General features: G+C 48.7%; 2 protein-coding genes across 5 annotated transcripts in view; one reads left to right on the forward strand and one right to left on the reverse strand.

Annotated features, from left to right (window-relative positions):
• COL9A2 (collagen type IX alpha 2 chain) overlaps nt 1–13,969 on the reverse strand; it is a 49,735-nt gene extending 35,766 nt beyond the window's left edge. The window contains exons 1-4 of one of the 2 annotated variants that reach the window (XM_030538704.1): nt 13,895–13,969; nt 13,101–13,154; nt 4,825–5,035; nt 2,346–2,420 (exon numbers count right to left, since the gene is read on the reverse strand). In XM_030538704.1, the coding sequence (XP_030394564.1) occupies nt 2,346–2,420; nt 4,825–4,896 (147 nt within the window). In that variant the 5' untranslated portion in view covers nt 4,897–5,035; nt 13,101–13,154; nt 13,895–13,969. Of the gene's footprint in view, nt 1–2,345; nt 2,421–4,824; nt 5,036–7,450; nt 7,525–13,100; nt 13,155–13,894 lie in introns of those variants that run through there. The other variant, XM_030538705.1, reaches the window with a different exon arrangement.
• A 409-nt stretch (nt 13,970–14,378) lies between these two features.
• SMAP2 (small ArfGAP2) overlaps nt 14,379–18,644 on the forward strand; it is a 34,732-nt gene continuing 30,466 nt past the window's right edge. Inside the window, exon 1 of one of the 3 annotated variants that reach the window (XM_030538707.1) lies at nt 14,379–14,559. In XM_030538707.1, the coding sequence (XP_030394567.1) occupies nt 14,457–14,559 (103 nt within the window). In that variant the 5' untranslated portion in view covers nt 14,379–14,456. The remainder of the gene's footprint in view (nt 14,560–18,644) is intronic. The other 2 variants (XM_030538708.1, XM_030538709.1) reach the window with 2 other exon arrangements.

Below are 18,644 nucleotides of genomic sequence, written 5' to 3' on the forward strand. Positions count from 1 at the left end.
AGGGCCAGTGTGTTAAACACGAGGACACTGGGGCAAAACGCGGATTTGACTTGGGCTGGCTAGTTTCCGGGGGCTGCCTGCATTGGAACGAAGAGCAGTTTAGTACTTCAATCCTGCTTTAAGGGATAGGATGGCAGCAACAGGCACCAGGCCTCTGAAGGTCTGAACTAGCCCCTCACCCACTGCTCCAGGGGCCCCAAAAAGTTCTGCAAAGAGCCCTCAGGAGGCCTCAGGTTCCAGGTTCACATAGTGGAGTCATTGGAGTTCATAAAGGTGCATCATTAGCCCGCCGATGAGCTAGCCCTAAGCAGCGCTACACAGTTACTTGGCTGTCTGAGATGAAACGAATCCTTCATGGGCTGCACGTGACCACACTGGCCTGGAGATGACGCTCACCCTGCATACCTGTCCAGACTAGAGCAGGCTTTGTCCAAATGCTCCACGGGATTTTGCAAGAGAGACAGCTCGTCAAAAGCCACTGCTCTCCTCCCCCACCCCGGCTGCCAGCGTCCAGGGGGTGGGTCCCAAGGAGAAGCCACAGCTACATTCAGTGTATAAATAGCACCAAAATCTCACACCGGGGACTGTGGGTCTCTCCGGAGGGGCTGGGCCCAGAGAATAGGTCAGTTCTTGATTACTTACAGGCCTGGCCTATCTTCCTGGCACCCTTCCTGAGCCTCAGGCGGAAAAGTGTCAGTTCTCTGGCACCACATGCCCTTCGGAGACCTCATCACTGCATCCCCAGTGAGCAGGAAATCACCCCATTGCTCCAAATGCCCCGATCCCTCCCCCTGCACTTCCAAACCCCAGTGACCCCTTTCCGTCTCCTCCTACGGCATTTTCCATCATGCTTCCTGCAGGAGCCATGTGTTAGACCCTTTCCTTCCATCCCTTCTTCCTCCTTTAGGATCCCTTCTGCACGTCTCATCTTTGGGCCCAATCCCACAAAAACGATGGGAGCCACTTGAGTGGGGGAGCCTCAGGACTGGGCTCTTTGCTTGGTGCTTGATGCAGTAAAGCTTGATGCTTTACTCTAGGCTTGTTGCTTTTTGGTACATTTCAGAGACATTTTATTCATTTCTGACAGCACCCAGAGCAATTTGGCCAGGGCTCCAGGGAGCAGGGGAAGAAGAGCTTTGCAAATACAGTTATTATTTTAATTATTAACCATTCCGAGCCAGATTTGCAAAAGTATTTCGGAGCCTAAAGGTGCAGATAAGCACCTAATGGAATTGGGAAAATCCCTTAATACCCACTGATTTCAAGGTACTTTTGAAAAAAATCTCACCAGGGGACTAGCTGTACTTTTAGGCATCTAAAGACCCTTGAAAATCTGGCCCTTGCAGACAAGTCTGCCCTCCTGGCTATCAATTTGCATCCCAGAAAAAAAACAGGCTTTGCAAATCCACCCTCTAGTGACTTCAGAAGGGACAACCCTGGCCCAGGCTACTGTGAAACGGACAGAGAAGCCCGTGCGACAATGCTGAGCCCAGGAGTCTCTTTTAAGACACAGTGGTGGGTGCCCTTATTTTTATCTGTATTGCAACAGAACTCAGAGGCCCCTATCAGGACCAGGGTCCTGTTGCATTGCTCACTGCACAAACACATAGAAAGAGGCAGCTGTGTGCTGGCGAATCTAGGAGAGCCAGCAATGAGAGGGTTAAGATATAATGTCCCAGTTTCTCTCCCCCAGCCTGCCCTGCATTGTAGGAATGAAGGGGTTTGGGTCCTCTGAGTTTAAAAGGGTCTGTGCCTTTTATTTCCACCACGAGGCAAATCAGCAGCTCCCTGCTAGTTGCAGAGACCCATAGATGCAAAGGCTACGAGGAAACTAACTAACTTAGTTTCAGGACGAAGCTTGGTAATTTCATCAATAGACTGACATGGCCAGAGGGGCCAGTGATGGCAGAGGGCTGGGTGAGCCAGCAGGTCCCATCCACTCCTTTGTTCCCTATGATCCTGACCTCCTGCATAACCCAAGCCAGAGAACTTCACCCGGTGCCTCCTGCAGCCAGCCCAGTGGCATGACAAAGGCTGACTCTGCGGAGGTTTGCATGTCAAGCCCCGATCCTGCTGGTAGGGGGAGTTTTATCTGGGCTTAGGGCCCCACTTGACTCCAGTTTAAGTTAGGAGAGGAGGGGTCTTGGCAGAAGGACCCCATCCCACCACACACACACACACACACACACACCCCAGAGGTTCAGCACACAGACCATGCACACCTCCGCCCTCTGCTGGCCGCAGCTGAGAAGTACAGCTATGTACCTTGACACAATGCCCCTCTTTGTCTCCCTGCTCCCCTCCTTCCCCCATCCCTTGCTCAGGCTCCTGAGCTGTGTACTCACATCAGCGCCGTCGGATCCTGGCACTCCTGGCAGACCCGGGGGCCCCCGGGGGCCGGGCTCTCCTGGAGGACCTTGCTGAGGAAAAGGAAAGAGAAGCACAGGTTCCCGGTCAGAATGCCCCAGGTGGAGAGCTCACGGCCCTGCTAACCCAGAGAGACACCTGGGCTCGGCGAGACGTCGGCTCGCAGTGCAGGCCGGCGGGGCGCTCAGAGCGACAGGGAGCCCTGGTGTAACGCTCCAGCCGTCAGCCAGGAGGACAATTCCGTGCCATGGGGAACCCTTCCCCGAGAAGCGAGGAGTAGGCGACACACAGCATAGCAGCCAGCCCAGGGCCCAGGAAACGACAGCTGCTTCTCCTCGTCCCGAGCTGCCTTGCAAAACAGCCCATCCGCGAGCAATTTTGTTCTGACTAGCGAAGGAAGCAGGCACGAGGCTTCTCCCCCGTAGCTGGGGTTTATATAGGGATGAATGGGGCAGGCCAGGGACAGCTTCTAAGCAAGCTGTTCCCTGAATCTACTCCTTGTTCTCAAACACCCCAGCTGGGGTTTGCATTTTCTCCTCTACAGAGTGAAACCCAAAGCCTGACTCTGATCTCAGGCACATGGGGGTAAATCAGGAGTAGCTCCATGGAAACCAGTGGAATTACAGCCCTTGTGTGTGTGTGAGATCAGAATCATGCTTCCACCCACCCATCCCACCTCCAAAAGGCAACTCCGATCTTAAGGATGCGCTTTAAAGTAGCCTCTGTTTTTGCAGCTCACCTTAGTTGATCCAGAGTTAAAGATCCAGGCTGAACTATCTGAAGTTGCTGAGGGGATTGAAATGGCCCAGGCCCAATCATTTTAAAGGGAATGGAGTGTCCAAACCCCTTAGGCAATTTTGCAAATCTCACAGCCTTAAACCCTGCTAGGAGAGAATAGGCATCTTTGCGGACGCAGCCTTGTCCGCAGCCTTGAGGCTTTTGTGGTAGGAATTCCACAAATAAATCCCTGCTCCCCTTTCGGGACATGCTAAGGAAAGAGACTAAAAGCAGAGATGGAATTCAGGGATTCTTGGAAATAAAAAAATCAGACGGGCTGGTTGCATCTGACATGGCCAGCGACAGCTTGGGGCTTTGTTCTTCACTCCTCAGTGCTTACTTATTCTAAAGGGAAGAGGCCAGTTGCTTCTGTACATTTGTTAGAAAGAAAAAGAAAAAAAAAAGCTCAGCATTGCTCCTTATACATAAATAGCAGCAGGAGAGAGTGAGGTTTCCTGGAAGCACCCAATGAATAGGCACCTTTGTCCTTGCCAAATGCTTCTTTGTTTTAAGGACTCCCAAGCCCTAGGCGCTGTTGTGGAGTCAAGCCGGCCCCTTGCAGTGGATTCAGCTTGGCTCCAGGTTCCTACAAGCCACTATGCATCCACCGCAAGCCTCTTCTGTGCAAGCGACTGTGTGCTCCAGCTCTCTGTCAAGGGAGAGCTTCCTTCAGAGCGGCCCAGTTCAGCTCTGTCCTGTCTTCTCTCCCACTCACTGCTTGGAGCCTTTCTTTGGAAAATGACACTTCCACTTAAAAAAATTGATTTTCATTTTTTGTTTTGTTTTGTTGGCCAAAAAACCCCCAAAAAACCCGGTATTCTTGAGAGTAGGAACTCAGCAGGGTTGTCCCTCTGTAGCATGCAAATTGGGGACAGAGGGAGTATTTCCTTCTAGTACTAACCTATCCACTATTTGGGCTAGCTTATCTCTGGCTCCTAAAGACACTTCCAAGGAGCACCTCTCCTTCTCGTTAGAGTGCCCCAGGTTGCATGATGCTTCCAAAAATCGTCAAGGGGGACAAGGGTGGGGGAAGAGAACATCCCCAAGCTGGCTCCATCTCAAATAGGGCTTTATCCCCATTATCCCTCTTTGCAAAGATCCAGGGACCTACAAAGGCCTGCTGCCTTTCTGCAAATCCTTCCATTCAAACCCTTCCCTAGCAATCGCAAACCAACGCAGCCTCCTCCCTGAGTCCGGCTGACACTGAGCAGTTCTGCAGCGACTCAATTGCAGCAGGATTCCACCTAACCAGAAACACGCAGGCACGGCCCCGAGAGGACGGGAGGCAAAAGACACAGACAGTGAACAAAAGAGAACCTTGTGAGTCTGAAAATCTCCAAAAGAACCATGCCACTCGGGCGCTGCCTTTCTCCAGGGCCCCCTCAGTCTCCCAACAGAGATGAAGATAGTTTCAAGTATTTCGAGGTTATTTGGGGGCATGCGGGCTCTGGACTCCCCCTGGGAGTCCACTGGATTTTCCTTGCGCTAGGCACTGCTAGAATGGGAAACTCACTGAAAGCTCATAGAAAAATAGGAGGCAAAGAATCAGAAAGCTGCTCGGCACTGCAAGCAATTTGACAAAAAAATTAAACATTTTACAAGGGGGTGCAGAGAGGGGACAGTTCCCCAGCCCAACCCTGATACATTCCAAGCATAAGGATATAAAAGGAGAACACTTACAAGCTGTGCTAGACATAGGCAGATGGCTTCGAGGAGAAGGCAGAGTTTTAGGCTACCAAAGGAGTTAGCCATGGTGAGGGCTTCTGGCTAGCTCAGAAGCAGGGAAGTTTCCCCTTCTGCTAGCTGAAAGTCCAGGTAAAGCCAGCCAGCCAGCCAGCCCTCAAATGCACAAGCTTGCAAATCCAACAGCTGGACAGACTTTTGCAGTAGCCTGGAGGAGGAGAGAAGGTGGGGCAGACTCATTAATATGGAGCAGCTTGGGAGGTGAGGGCAGAGAGATTGGCTGGGAGCCCCCTTCACGCCCTCCTCTGTCCCATGAGACCCCGGGGAACTAGCTCCAGTTCATGGCTCAGGTGAAGGGAAAGTTCTTCCAGGCAGGGCAGGCCAGGCCAGGGGACAGAGTCTAGCCAGAGAGCCTGTGCTTTCGAACTGAAAGAGAGTCACAGTCACTGGCATTAAAAAGGCTTTAAAATAGCATGAGGGCTGTGAAAGAAGCCTACAGCTTAGACAGAACATTCACAACTAAGGCTGTTGGTTAGGGTCACACTGACCGATCTATGCTAAGCAGCTTGGGCCCTGTTTGGTCCTTCAATGGGAGACCCGTGAGTGCTCCAGGGAGTGAGAAGAGTGACTCCTGTTTCTGGGTAAGTGGTGGTCTCAATGCTGTGAGGTGAGAGGAAGCAGTGTTGGGGACTGGGTAGGGAGTGATCTCTTGGGGGAATCAATGCGTGGAGCCCAGGACTGTGCTGTGGAAGTGATTTCTCCTCATGATCCAGGATGCTGTCGTGTGACTCCAGAAAAGGGGTGCTCTCCCCTCTGTCTCAGTGCTGACCTCTATGCAGGACATGCCGTCTTTTGGCTGACATGTAAAACTAGGTCCTGATGAGTCTGTCCAATCAACCAAAATCAGTATTAGCTAGAAATGGGACACAGTACAGCCCTTTGAGTTTCAGTGGTGATCAGGTCCAAATCCCCAGATTTGAATCTACCCTGTTGGTTTCATTGTGGGTCGAACAGGGGAGCCCTATTTCCCTGGTTCTGGTTCAGGTGGGGCTGACACATCCCAAGAACTGCAGTTCACACACAAGATGTTGTTCCCAGACAGTGAAACGCCCACGAGGTCAGTGTATCTAGCAGGTTTCCGTCCCTCTGGGCATCTGTCCAATGTCTAATCTGAACCCAATCCCTAATTCCTGATCTCACTTCTAATCTAACACTCGCCCTCCGAACCTGTTTCAGACCTGAATGCCACCCCCTGGACCCATCTGCCACAGACACATCAAGCCACTGACTGTCCAGATGGAATCAGTAAGAAAGCAGGCTTCCTGGGGACTAAGGCAGCGGAGGCTACTCCATTGGAAAGCTGCCAGAAAGTCACTGAGAAATTCCTCATTGGATTGTGAGTGATGTAGGGAAAGGAAGGAGGGAAACTATGCTAGGAATTCACGCAGGGACCTTATGCTCCAAGTAGGAAGGAGGAGATGAGCCAATTTCTGTAGGAAGAATGGGCTCATCCTAGATCCAACACGTCTTATTTTTAAAAAACAATCTCATGACTTTTAAGACAATCTCATGATTTTGGCGGGGCCAGACTCAGGATTTTGAATGCCTGGGGGCTGGCAGTAGTGAGAACTACTTCTGGCTTACCCAAGAGTAACTATACCTGCTAACGTTAAAAACTGATCAACACAATGTCTTTTTACACAGCACATAACTAGCTCCAACTATTAGGCCACATGTCACGGTTCTAGGGGGAACTGTGTTTTAGATTTCTTTGCAGTCCCTCTTAAGTGCACCCCTCGGATGGCAGATGTGGCTTCCTTCACCTTTCTCTGGTGGAATACCGCAATTCCACCACTCTTGGACTGGATCTCTGGGTTCCAACCCATTTCCTACATATGAGAACATGATAGGCCTAGTTTTATTTGGCAACTGCAAGAAAACTTCTCTCTGGGAGCCTGGGACTTGCTGTTGGTTAAAGTGACCCAAACACAATTTCTTCAAAACAAGCATACTGTTTGTTCACCAAAAGGTACATAGCAAGCAGAGGAAAGTCTTAAAACAAGAAAAGTCTGGATGTGTCTGGTCTCACCTAACTTCATCCTTTCTTTAAGTTTTGGTAAGTTTCACTTAACCCAGCTACCTCCATCTCCGAGCTCGGAGAGACAGGCTGCGCTGTTGCATTCTCTGTGTCACTTCCAGCAGCGGCTCTCTACCCCCTTCCTCTGTAGGCAGAGGTTTTTAAGGGTTTAGTGTCCTTTGATCCTAAATTCTGGTCTTGGGAAAAAAAATCTGATAACCAGGTTGGAGCCAGGTAGGTAGACATTTCCTGATTAATAACTCCCATTGTCCTCTGAAGGAGGCTTGGTAATCTCTCTGGAGGTATCTTTGTCAGTGTTTCATTTCCCTCTTGAGCTCTCTAACCAGCCTCCTTTGACTGAACACCCTGTAGTCAGATGGAATAATATCAATCAGGTAAACTGAGGCACATATGCTAGTAATACAAAAAGAGATCTCTCCCATTCTGCACTCTGCGCCCCTTGCCAGAATCAGCAACAGAACCAAACAATCTCATTTCTCAGTCTCTCACTCTGACCACTAGATCACACTCCCCTTGATTACTCACCTGCCAAAATTCAGCCTGTTGCAGGTAAACAAAGGAGAAATATTTTATTTGAAAGGGGGTTTTGTGAGCATGTGTGTGTTTAGCTTTGCAGTCTGTGCACACTCTGCTACTGATCCAGAACCTTAAGCTGTTTATATGTGTTTCAGCACTTTGCTGTTCACCTTCAAAGGTTGCATAGGTCACTGCAATGAGAATATTTGTTGTTAGCAGGACAGCTTTTGAAAGAGACTAGCATTGGGAAACAAAATATGCATGAACTGGTCAGTGCAGTGGGGAGATGGGGGCATAATCTTCTCTATCTACCTTAAGTGTTACTATGGCCCCTTTCCCTGTAGAGTCTATACACAGAAACAAGGGGCGATTCCCCCCCAAAATACAAAAGTTTAATTCAAGCGCTCAACATCACAGATTTGGCCTGTGTTGGAAGTCAATGGTACATCTAATTACTCACCGCAGTGGGTAGCTAATAGCTGTAGAAGTTACTTAATTAGGAGCCTCCAGTAGATGGCTTATTGCCCTACTCAAAGGATGATGCTGGGATGGGGGAAGGTTGCAAGTCTCAAAATTAAATTATATTATTATGTGTTAATTATTCAGAGACCTGAGTTCTAGTCCTGGCTCTGCCACTGACCCTGGGCGAGTCATGTCACCTCTCAGCAGTGGGAGGGATAGCTCAGTGATTTGAGCATTGGCCTGCTTAAACCTAGGGTTGTGAGCTCAACCCTTGAGGGGGCTACTTAGAGATCTGGGACAAAATCAGACCTTGGTCCTGCTAGCAAAGGCAGAGGGCTGGACTTGATGACCTTTCAAGGTCCATTTTAGGAGATAAGATATCTCCATTAATTTTTTTTTTATTTTATATTTCCCCTCCCACCCTTTCCCTGCCACATTTATTTATATTGAAAGCTCTTTTGGGGCAGGAATAGACTCTTGCTAGGTGTCTGTACAGCACCTAGCACAATGGAGCCCTGATCTCATTTGGAAGCTCTAGGCCCTATTGGAATACAAACCACAGTTATTACTATTTTGTATTACAGTAATGCCACCAACCAAGTTCGGGGCCTGTTGCACTAAGTGCTGTATAGATGCTGAGTAACAAGACAGTCCCTACCCCAAAAAGCTAGATGTAGGTTATGACAAAGATTCTCCGGGTGGGGAGACACAGAAAGTGTGGGAAGGGAGGAGACATGGTAACAGCAAAGTAAGCAAGTTATTTATTGTGCAACCTTCACAGAGTTCGATGGGAGCTGCAAGCCTGCAGCACCTCCTAAAATTCCAGCCCTCGGTGAAAATAGTTCCACCCTTGTTGCACTTCACCTCCTTTTGATGTTGCAGAGACAGACTGAGGAGTAGTGTATCTCTATCGCTAGTCCTCCTTCCCAGAGTTTTCCACCACATTTTGGCATTCTCCGTGGTCTTTTCCATGCTGCGTGACAGAGGAGAGCATGCAGCCCTTCGGAGATTAAGGACCAGATGCTCAGGTGGTGTAAATCAAAACCAATGGAGGGATGTGGATTGACACCAACTCTGAATCTGGCCCTTAATAGCAGCATGCCAAGACAAGGACAGAACCATGCAGAGGAGAAAGGGAACGGTAGAGGGCAGCAGAAAGCAGAGCAACTGTCTCTGTGTATGAATTGGGAAGGTTACCCCTGCTCTGCAGTTTCCCTGTCTGAGAAAAACTACCTGCTAGGCTCCAGGAGATCACTTGTGCTGTTAAATCTCGTCATATGGGCCCAACTGAAAAACTTGCACTGTGGACAGCTAAAGAGTCTCCCACCTAGGATTTCTCATTGCACAGCTCCTGGTCCCATCCAACCGGCACTGTTTATTGGCATGCCAGAGTTGGGCCATTTAAACAAGCACCGCATTGTTGTAGAGACCCTGCTGATATCTCTGGCAATGAAAGGTGTGCAGCTAAAGGTTCGGTGCATGCTGAAATCAGCTGGCGAGATTCTCCTGGAGACTGAGCTGCATTTCCAATGAATTATTTACTTTGAGCAGCATGGAAAGTGGGGATCATCTTTTAACTGCTGTTTCCCTGGGTGGAACTCAGGAGATCAGTGTACGGCTCTGCCACAGACTCCTAGGTGACCTTGGGTGAGTCACTTAATGTCACTGGGCCTCAGTTCTCCATTTATAAAGAGGGGACAGTAATACTTCCCTACCTCATGGCGGTGCAGTGAGGATAAACGTTTGAAGGTTGCTTGCTTATTATGGAAGTGGGGGCCATATAAGTACCTAGTCAAACAGCTAGAATAAGAGTCTGAGATCCATGTTATTAAACAGAGCAGTGAGCTCATCTGTTCTGGTATCCTGAGAGTGAGCAATGCCAAATGTTTGCACCGAACTGCAATGCTGCAATGGATATTTTCTTCCTGACCTCAGCTTACACCTTGAAGCAAGAAGATGCTTTTCCTACTAACATATTCATAGATGTCTAGTCTTTTAGTTTCTGAAACAAGGTGCTTCTGTCCAACCACACTGTCTCCACTCAGTACACCCAATATTCCCATGGTGAGTTCCTTCTGCAGTCATTAGAGGCACCAATCACCATCTGGTGTTGGGAAGAAATTCCCCTTCATGGTGATGACTCTTGCACAATTCTGTCTGCATTTTGCAGGGAGAAGTCACCTATTTTGTAGGCATTATTTATTGTTGGCCAATATTGGGGAGAAAATACTGAGCTACACAGACCTGTTGGACACCAGCAATATTCCTGTAGCTCTCTAGAAGGTGCTGTTCTTACCATTAGCTTTATGGTTGGTGCAGCTCTGGTTGCACAGCAGAGAGCAGGGCACCTGAGTGCAGTTAGGAACCTTTGAGGATGGGCCATAAAACATAGGAACACGGGAGTGGAAGGGACCTCCTGGGTCATCAAGTCCAGTCGCCTGCTGTTGCTGGCAACCTTGTCAATTATTAAACCTCCCTTCTTCATTGCATTTTAATAGCATCTAAGATAGTGGCTCTTTAAATGTCAGTGTTGCACAGCCAACAGCATCCTTATCTGCGATCCAGAGATCCTAGGCCTGAATACACTCCTGCAGCATACCAGCAATTCCTACTGGCTTCGGTGAGAGAGTTTCTCATTTGCAAAGGCAGCACCATCAAGTCCCCTGTGTTCAAATCTCACTCCAGGTCTTGGACTCATAGAAGCACCAAGTAGGTCAAAACGATCAACCTCTTCCTTGCCTCCCTAGGCCATGTCCCACAAGAAAGAAGCCAAAGCAAGAGGAAAGTCCTGAGGATAATTAGATCTTACAAATCCAAACGAGTTAAAACCAGCTGTGACTCTCTAAGGCAAAACAAGAAAACCAAAAGAGCCACAAACTAAATCTTCAGTGTCACTAAGGACAGTCATGTCCATTCACTTCATAGTGAGTTCATTTCACTGAATAAAGAAATATCTGTGACAGAATGGAGCCTATTTTCTCTGGTGTGCGTCTCTGTGTTCAGTCAGCACCATAGTCCACATTTAAGGCCAGTTTCTCCTGTCACCTACACCAGTGAGACTCTGTTGACTGTTGTGGAGTTACTCCTGGTTGAAACAAGTGTGAGAGGAGAATCAGGCCCTTTGTTGCTTAAGAGAGCTGAGAAAAGGGAGAAGGGGGAAAAATGAAACTGAGTCCTCACCATGTCCTCTAGCATAAAAAATGGCCTGCTTTAATGTGATTAGTGTCCCATCTTCTAAAAGGAAGGAGTGTTGGCTAGTGATTAGAGCACTCGACTCTGAGAAACAGGATTCCTGGGTTAGATGCCCAGCTCTACCTGTGACTCACAGTGTGACACTCAGCAAGTCATTGTCCCTCAGTTTATCCAGCTATAAAATGGGGATAACAATTCCTCAGATGAGTGCAATGGGCTTTTGCAAAATGCCATGAGTTCCTTGGATGAAAGGGACTGTCAGTGGTTAACTGCCCTTTTTATTTTTTTATCCTTGCCCATTTTATGGCCAGCCTCCCTTATATCCAGATCCCCTTGGTGATAATTCATTGGTGATTCATCTTAGTGATTCCTTCCCAGCTCCCTCTTCTGTGAGGTTTTGTGTATTAGGGTAATATCATCAACAAAGCACTTCAACAAGCCTGGACCAAATTAACATTCATTAATACTCTGAATCACATCCACTAATCTCCCAGAAATCATTGGGCCTAATTCTCCTCTTACTGACACTGGTGTAAATTAGGAGTAACTCCATGTCAAGCAGTAGAGTTACACAGGGTATTGGACTAGATGATCTACTAAGGTCCCTTCTAATAATAATCTATGATTCTATAAGACACGTCTGAAGTCATTGGAACTATGTTGATTTACACCATCTGAAAATCTGGCCCATTGTTCTTAGTGGCTCTCCTGTATTGTTCAATGGCATGGTTTAGGCCGTGATTCAAATGTCAGAAAGCCTATGATCTTTGCAGGGTTACACCTAGATACCTGGCATGACTGGTTATGAATAGTTCTGAGCAAATAACTTGTAAAGGTAAATAGTCTCTGACGGGAAGCTTTTCAAAGGCAAAAAGGGCAGTCAGGAACCCAGCTCCCACTGAAAGTCAGGTTTCTCATTCCCATTGTGCCCTTTAAAATCTATTCCCTCTGGCCCCATGATTAACTGGAGAAACTATGGACTCTTGCATGTCTCTATGTGACAGGATGACCAGATAGCAAGTGTGAACAATCGGGACAGGAAGTAGGGGGTAATAGGTACCTGTATAAGAAAACCCATCCCCCACCCGCAAAATCAGTACTGTCCCTATAAAATCAGGACATCTGGTCACCCTACTATGTGAAATGCTTTGCCCAACTAGCTAGATTAATAAAAACTAACTGAAATGAAACTGGGAAGCGAGTTTAAAATTTCACTTTTCATTCTTGCTGTTTACTCTTTGCATTTCAGCTATGGAAAGGGACAAGTTAATTTCACTGTATTCATTTCTAGCCAGTTTCACTCATGCACTAGTATAGTTACAATGATTGGGTTGCATTGAAGTGTTTTCATTCATACAAATAAAAAAGCTGGCATCCTTTGGATTTACAAGGGGCATTTCTGGACTTTAATATTAAGGACGCCTTGTTTTCACAGCACTGAAAACTGAGGCCTAAAGCTCACCATCCAGTTGTGATTTTTATTTATTTTGTGCCAGTGCAAACAGAAATCCATAGATATTACTATGTACATGTAAGTGTTTGGGATTGGAGTGTCACTTTAGGAAGTGTCATGTAATTTGAAATGTCTCATAGACTGTTGCATGTGGCTTACATTTTTTCCCCCAACACCACTGCTTAGTTGATCACAACTTTTTACATAGCGTGGTTGCTTAATTACTTCACTTAGTACCTCAAGATGAGGCCTCTGGGATTTGGGAAGCGTATGTTTATAATACACATATCCTTGTTAAAAAGCCTCATCTAAGTCTTTTTCTCTCTAGTTATTTTTACCTTGTGTTTAAACTAGGACATTTTTTCCATTTGATTCGATTCTCTCCTGAGATCTGTCAGCCACTTGAGTCAGTTACAAAGCTGCGGAGAAGCTGAACCTGACATTCTTCTGTTTGTTTTGTCTAACTTCTTTTCCAGCTTGAGTGGCATGTATCTTCCTTTCCTACAGGTACATGCATGATCCCCTCCCCCCAGTATTGTTAAAGGGACTTACAGTGTATTCAGTGGCCAGTCTGTTGCCTCGATGTAGCCATAATGTCCCAGGTAGCTGTGAATGTACGGTGCAATTAGAGAGATACAGTTGTGTTAATAAATGGCCTTGTTTCTGGGAAATTAAAAACTGTTTGTCCTTGGCCTTTCCCCTTATGTCCATAGATACATTCTCCGAGAGAGCAGAGCCCTTGGGCATGGAAAGTCAGTGCTGGAGAAGGGCTGCACACAGGTGGTTATGCTTAGGTGAGAGACACTGCCAAAGAGTTCAGGGCAAAGTCCTGGCTAGGTTGAAAGCAAGTTGGGTTTATGTGACATCTCCTCTGAGAATCTGCATAAAGTCCTGTCCCTGCTCCTGCTCTCTTCCTTCCATCCACTCCCCTACCCTCCTCCTGTCCTCCCTCCCTCCCTCCCTCCCCCCCTTTATAGCCTTCCACTCCATCATCCCCTCTTGCTACTTCCCTCCATCCACTCCCTCTCCACCCTAATACCTCTCCACCCCCCCATACCTCCTCCCCCTTATCCCCCCAATCCAGTTCCATCCACCCATACCTCCTTCCCTCTTCCACCCACCCACTCTCCACCCCCATACCTCCTCCCCCCTTGTCCCCCACCCCCATACCTCCTCCCTCCTCGCCCCCCACCCCCTCTCCATCCCCCCATACCTCCTCCCCCCTTGTCCCCCACCCCCATACCTCCCCCACCCTCTCTCCATCCCCCATACCTCCTCTCTCCTCGCCCCCCACCCACTCTCCACCCCCCATACCTCCTCCCCCCTTGTCCCCCCACCCCGCATACCTCCTCCCTCCTCGATCCTCCCGCCTCTTTCCATTTCTCCGGCCCCTCCCACGGCCTCAGTCACGTGACTTTCCGCATCACCCCCGGTCGCGGCTTACGCTCCGCCCCCTCTCTTCTGATTGGTTACCGGCAGATCCGCCGCTGCGTGACGCATAGCGGCGGATCAATGGGGACGGGGCGCGGCCCGGCACGTAGTCCCGCCCCTTCTCCCCCTTGGCTCCTCCCCTGCACAGCGCGCTCCGGCCGGAAATAGGAAGCGGCTGAGCCTGAGGCAGCGGCGGCCGCTGCCGGGAGCGCGTCACTGAGCCTCCCCCCCCTCCCCCGCGGTTCCTGCCGCCGCTTCCCGCGGACCCGGCTCCGGCTCCGGTTCGTGGCTGCCAGGGGCCCGGAGCCCCCCCCCCCCGCGGGTGCGGGCAGAGCCCCGGCGAGGGCCCGGGGGGATCCCGAGCGAGCGAGCTCCGCGGGGGCGGCGCCGCTGGGGGCGACCCACGCTTAAGGGGCCCGGGGCGGTTCATTTCTGGGGCGTGGGGAGCAGGGCCGGCCCGCCCGCCCGCCCTCCGCAATGACGGGCAAGTCGGTGCGGGACGTGGACCGGTACCAGGCCGTGCTGGCCAGTCTGCTGCTGGAGGAGGAGAACAAGTACTGTGCCGACTGCCGGGCCAAAGGTGAGCGCCTGGGGGGGCTCCGGGCTCCCCCCTGCCGGTAGCTGGGGGGGGGAGTGTAAAGGCAGCTGGCTGATACTGATCCCTGGGGGGGCTCCGGGCTCCCCCCCTGCCAGTAGCTGGGGGGGAGAGTGTAAAGGCAGCTGGCTGATAGTGATCCCGGGGGGGGCTCCGGGCTCCCCCCTGCCGGTAGCTGGGGGGGGGAGTGTAAAGGCAGCTGGCTGATAGTGATCCCTGGGGGGGGCCTCCGGGCTCCCCCCTGCCGGTAGCTGGGGGGGGAGTGTAAAGGCAGCTGGCTGATAGTGATCCCTGGGGGGGGGGCTCCGGGCTCCCCCCTGCTGGTAGCTGGGGGGGGAGTGTAAAGGCAGCTGGCTGATAGTGATCCCGGGGGGGGCTCCGGGCTCCCCCCCTGCCGGTAGCTGGGGAGGGGGAGTGTAAAGGCAGCTGGCTGATAGTGATCCCTGGGGGGGGCCTCCGGGCTCCCCCCTGCCGGTAGCTGGGGGGGGAGTGTAAAGGCAGCTGGCTGATAGTGATCCCTGGGGGGGGGCTCCGGGCTCCCCCCTGCTGGTAGCTGGGGGGGGAGTGTAAAGGCAGCTGGCTGATAGTGATCCCTGGGGGGGCTCCGGGCTCCTCCTGCCAGTAGCTGGGGGGGAGAGTGTAAAGGCAGCTGGCTGATAGTGATCCCGGGGTGGGGCTGTGTGGGGTCGGGGGGTGGATGATTTAGGGCTTGTACCTGCAGATACTGGGGGGGAAGTGGAAAGGCAGCTGGCTGATACTGATCTCGGGGGCCGGGCTCAGGGCTCCCCCCTGCTGGTAGCTGGGCGGGGGAGAGTGTAAAGGTAGCTGGCTGATACTGATCCGGGGGGGGGGGCCTGTGTGGAGTCGGGGGGTGGATGCTTTAGGGCTTGTACCTGCAGATATTGGGGCGGGGGGGAGGAGAGGGAGTTGGTTTGCAATACAAAATACAAGGGCTGTGTGTGACCCAGGGCAGCATGGCTTGTGAATCTCTTCGTGGGCTGCCTGTTCTCTTTTTGGGTGTCCAATGGCTTGTGCAGTGACCCCCTCCTGCAGGCTCTGAGTCAGACGTGGTGTATCTGTGTGCATGAATGGGGAGGGAGCGAGTGGGTTGTAAAAATGATCCCTGACTCAGTAGGTGAGGGGAATAGGGAAGTGGGCTTTAGCCCACAGAAGCTTATGCCCAAATAAATTTTTTAGTCTGTAAGGTGCCAGGAGGACTCCTTGTTTTTTTTGCTGAGACAGACTAACACAGCTACCCCTGAAACCTGTAGAAAGAATGTACAGGTTGGGATGGCTAATGCAGTGATTATGTAACAGTGTCAACTGAGCAACTTTAGAACATAGTATTCAGCTGCTTGTGTATTTATAAATGCTGTAGGTTGATAGATGAAGAGGAATGAACTCATTTGCATGCTGACATACAAGTCATTGTCAAGACAAGGTTGTTGAACAAAACATTATGCATCCGAACTTGATCATGGAGGACTTTGGGTGTGGAGGGAATTCACTTCTGGAATGTGTGGGATTAGTTTTGACTAGGCCCAAAAAGCCTTCTCTTGCTGGAGCTTTCTGGCAACAAGCGCTCATCAGGGGAAAATGAGGCTTCCATGATAGTGCCACACATCTTCCTGGACAGAGGTGTGATTCATTTGTGGTGGATGTTGGACTTCAGCTGATGCTTATTATCACCTGACACACTTTCTGATAACACAGGTGTTCAACACAAGGAGTCAAACCTAAAGTGCTAACTTTATTTGCACTCCATGCTATTTTGGAACACACATTGACACTAAGTCAGGCTTCCATCTGTTACCTTACCCTTAATAATGAAAGCTCTTTAAAGAATTTTTTGTAAGGGAAGCAGGTAGACAGTGCACTTTCTTTGGGTGTTTTCTACCCTCTGCTCTTGACATCTCCATATGTGACAGTTTGAGGTCTAAAATCTTGTAGTCTAGAGCTGTTGTATATTCAAAAAGGTATTCTTGTCCTCTTGAGCAGATGCCAAATACCAGTTTAGTGCAAACAAAGGAGCAATACCTGCCCAGTTTGTATAAGTGTGTGAGATGGAAACTTCTCCCCAATTTCCTCTCAATAAATTTCTCCTTCATATTGCAATGGATGCTTCCAGTTCAGTTGGGAAGAGTGCTGGCACTAAAAGCTGCTTGGTTTTATCCAAACTTCATACTGTGGTTAGCTAATGAATTCTAAATAACAGCAGCCTACCCTAGCATCACTACAGTCAAGAGTCTGATGCCATTTCTGTGATTGTTTCCTGAGAAACAGGACTTTGTAGCTCTGCTGTTCGTGTCATTTGGCAAACGAGTTGAATAGAAAATATGGCTAAAATCTGTCTCTAAGGACTCTTTTGAACATCCTGAGTAAATGGTGGCTGAATTTCAAATACCAACAATTTGCAAACACTAACCCTGTATGTGAACTGGACTTCTGCTAAATAAAATTCTTTTTAAGGGAAATTTTAAAAACTGGATTACATAACTTTGCAAAACATTCTCAGCCAAAATATATCCTCTATTGTCTTCCTTCAAACTGTAACTTTAAATTAGAGCTTGGGTATGGGATAATGTCTGAAGAAGCACATAATAGTAGGATCTTGTGGGTATCTGAATGGAAATGGACCTTATGTGAAGTAGAACTGATTAAGTATCACTGGAAGAATGTCACATTGCAGTGACTCCAGCTACTATGTTAAGTGTCAGAATTTTTACTGTTTTCTCTTGTAGGAGAGGAATCAACTGTTAAAGATCTGACTTCAAAAGTGAAAAGGCAATGGCTTCTCCCCCAACTCATCCTCTTGCACATTCGTGTATTTTCACATGGCCTACTGTTCTGAGCCTTCTGTGCTATTTTTGTTATAACAGTAACTTAAGGACCATTGCTTAGTGGCTCTTAGAATGTTAGTCTAATGAATTTCTGTAGGGGATTGGACGCGGGATTCCTGGGTTTTGTTCCCGGTTATGCCAATAACTGATCTTGGGTTAATCACTATACCTTTCCGCTTCTCTATTTCAATTCTACAGAGAGATGATACTTAGGTATATCAGATCAGTATGAGGCGTAGTTAACAATTGTAAAGAGCACTTTTGTGTTCTGTGGAGAAAGTGAATAACAAATGCAAAATTATTGTTCAAGTACTGCTTTTTCTTGTGGGAGGTATTTAGGTTGAAGTTGGATCCATATCTTCAGTTTCTAACGCTGTGTCTGTTGGAGCTGTAGCAAACTGCATAAATGGATGATGCTGCATGTATTAGAGAGAAAATGGCACAACTTAGAGAAGTATGTGTTTACATTCCGATTATAATGTATATGTGTGGGGGGGGAGTAGTTGACATGTAAGCTGAACGTGGTCTTTTTTTTTTTTTTAGGGGGTAGAGGTCATAGTTCCATTTGCTAGATCTTGGATGTATGTATCAGGTATTAAATAAAACTGGGCATATAAAAGCCATTCTTAGACTTCATAATTGCATTTTGAACAATGGGGATTGGTACTTTCTCCTGTTAATGTAGAAACAAATAAGATGTCCCAGCAGAGAAAACTTCTGTCCTGGATAAGTGTGATTTTTAAAGTGGCTGGCTATCCTGTTTATAGATAGTTGGAATGTTGCAATTCCAGAATGAACTGATGTGCAGGAAGTGAGGTTTTACAATCCAGCATTATTACCAAAGATGGTGAGTTACTTGTTACTGTGAAATCAGTCATGAGACAGGAAGAGACTTTTTGTAAATGAACAAACTTAAATTGATCAAGATTGATCCAGTTTTCTGTTGCATTGAATAGTAGCTGCTGTTTTTGCAACAGAATTGTCATTTGTACTAAGTGAAAGAGTGGAGGGAGCCTCAGTTCTCATGAACCAAAAGTGAAGAAGTCTGTAGTTCTTCAGCCAAACGCACTTCCTTTGTGGTTATTGGGTATTTCTGTGAACACTGCCAGCCATAGTCTGTTAACTTCCTGAGGAGATGGGTTATATTACATTTCTGTAACTGTCTATGTATCTTTCCATTGCGCTGTTAAGGCCTGCTCATGAAATATGGGGCTCCCACAATTTCATTGT

This window comes from Gopherus evgoodei, chromosome 20 (genome assembly GCF_007399415.2).
Source record: "Gopherus evgoodei ecotype Sinaloan lineage chromosome 20, rGopEvg1_v1.p, whole genome shotgun sequence".
Lineage (NCBI taxonomy): Eukaryota > Metazoa > Chordata > Testudines > Testudinidae > Gopherus > Gopherus evgoodei.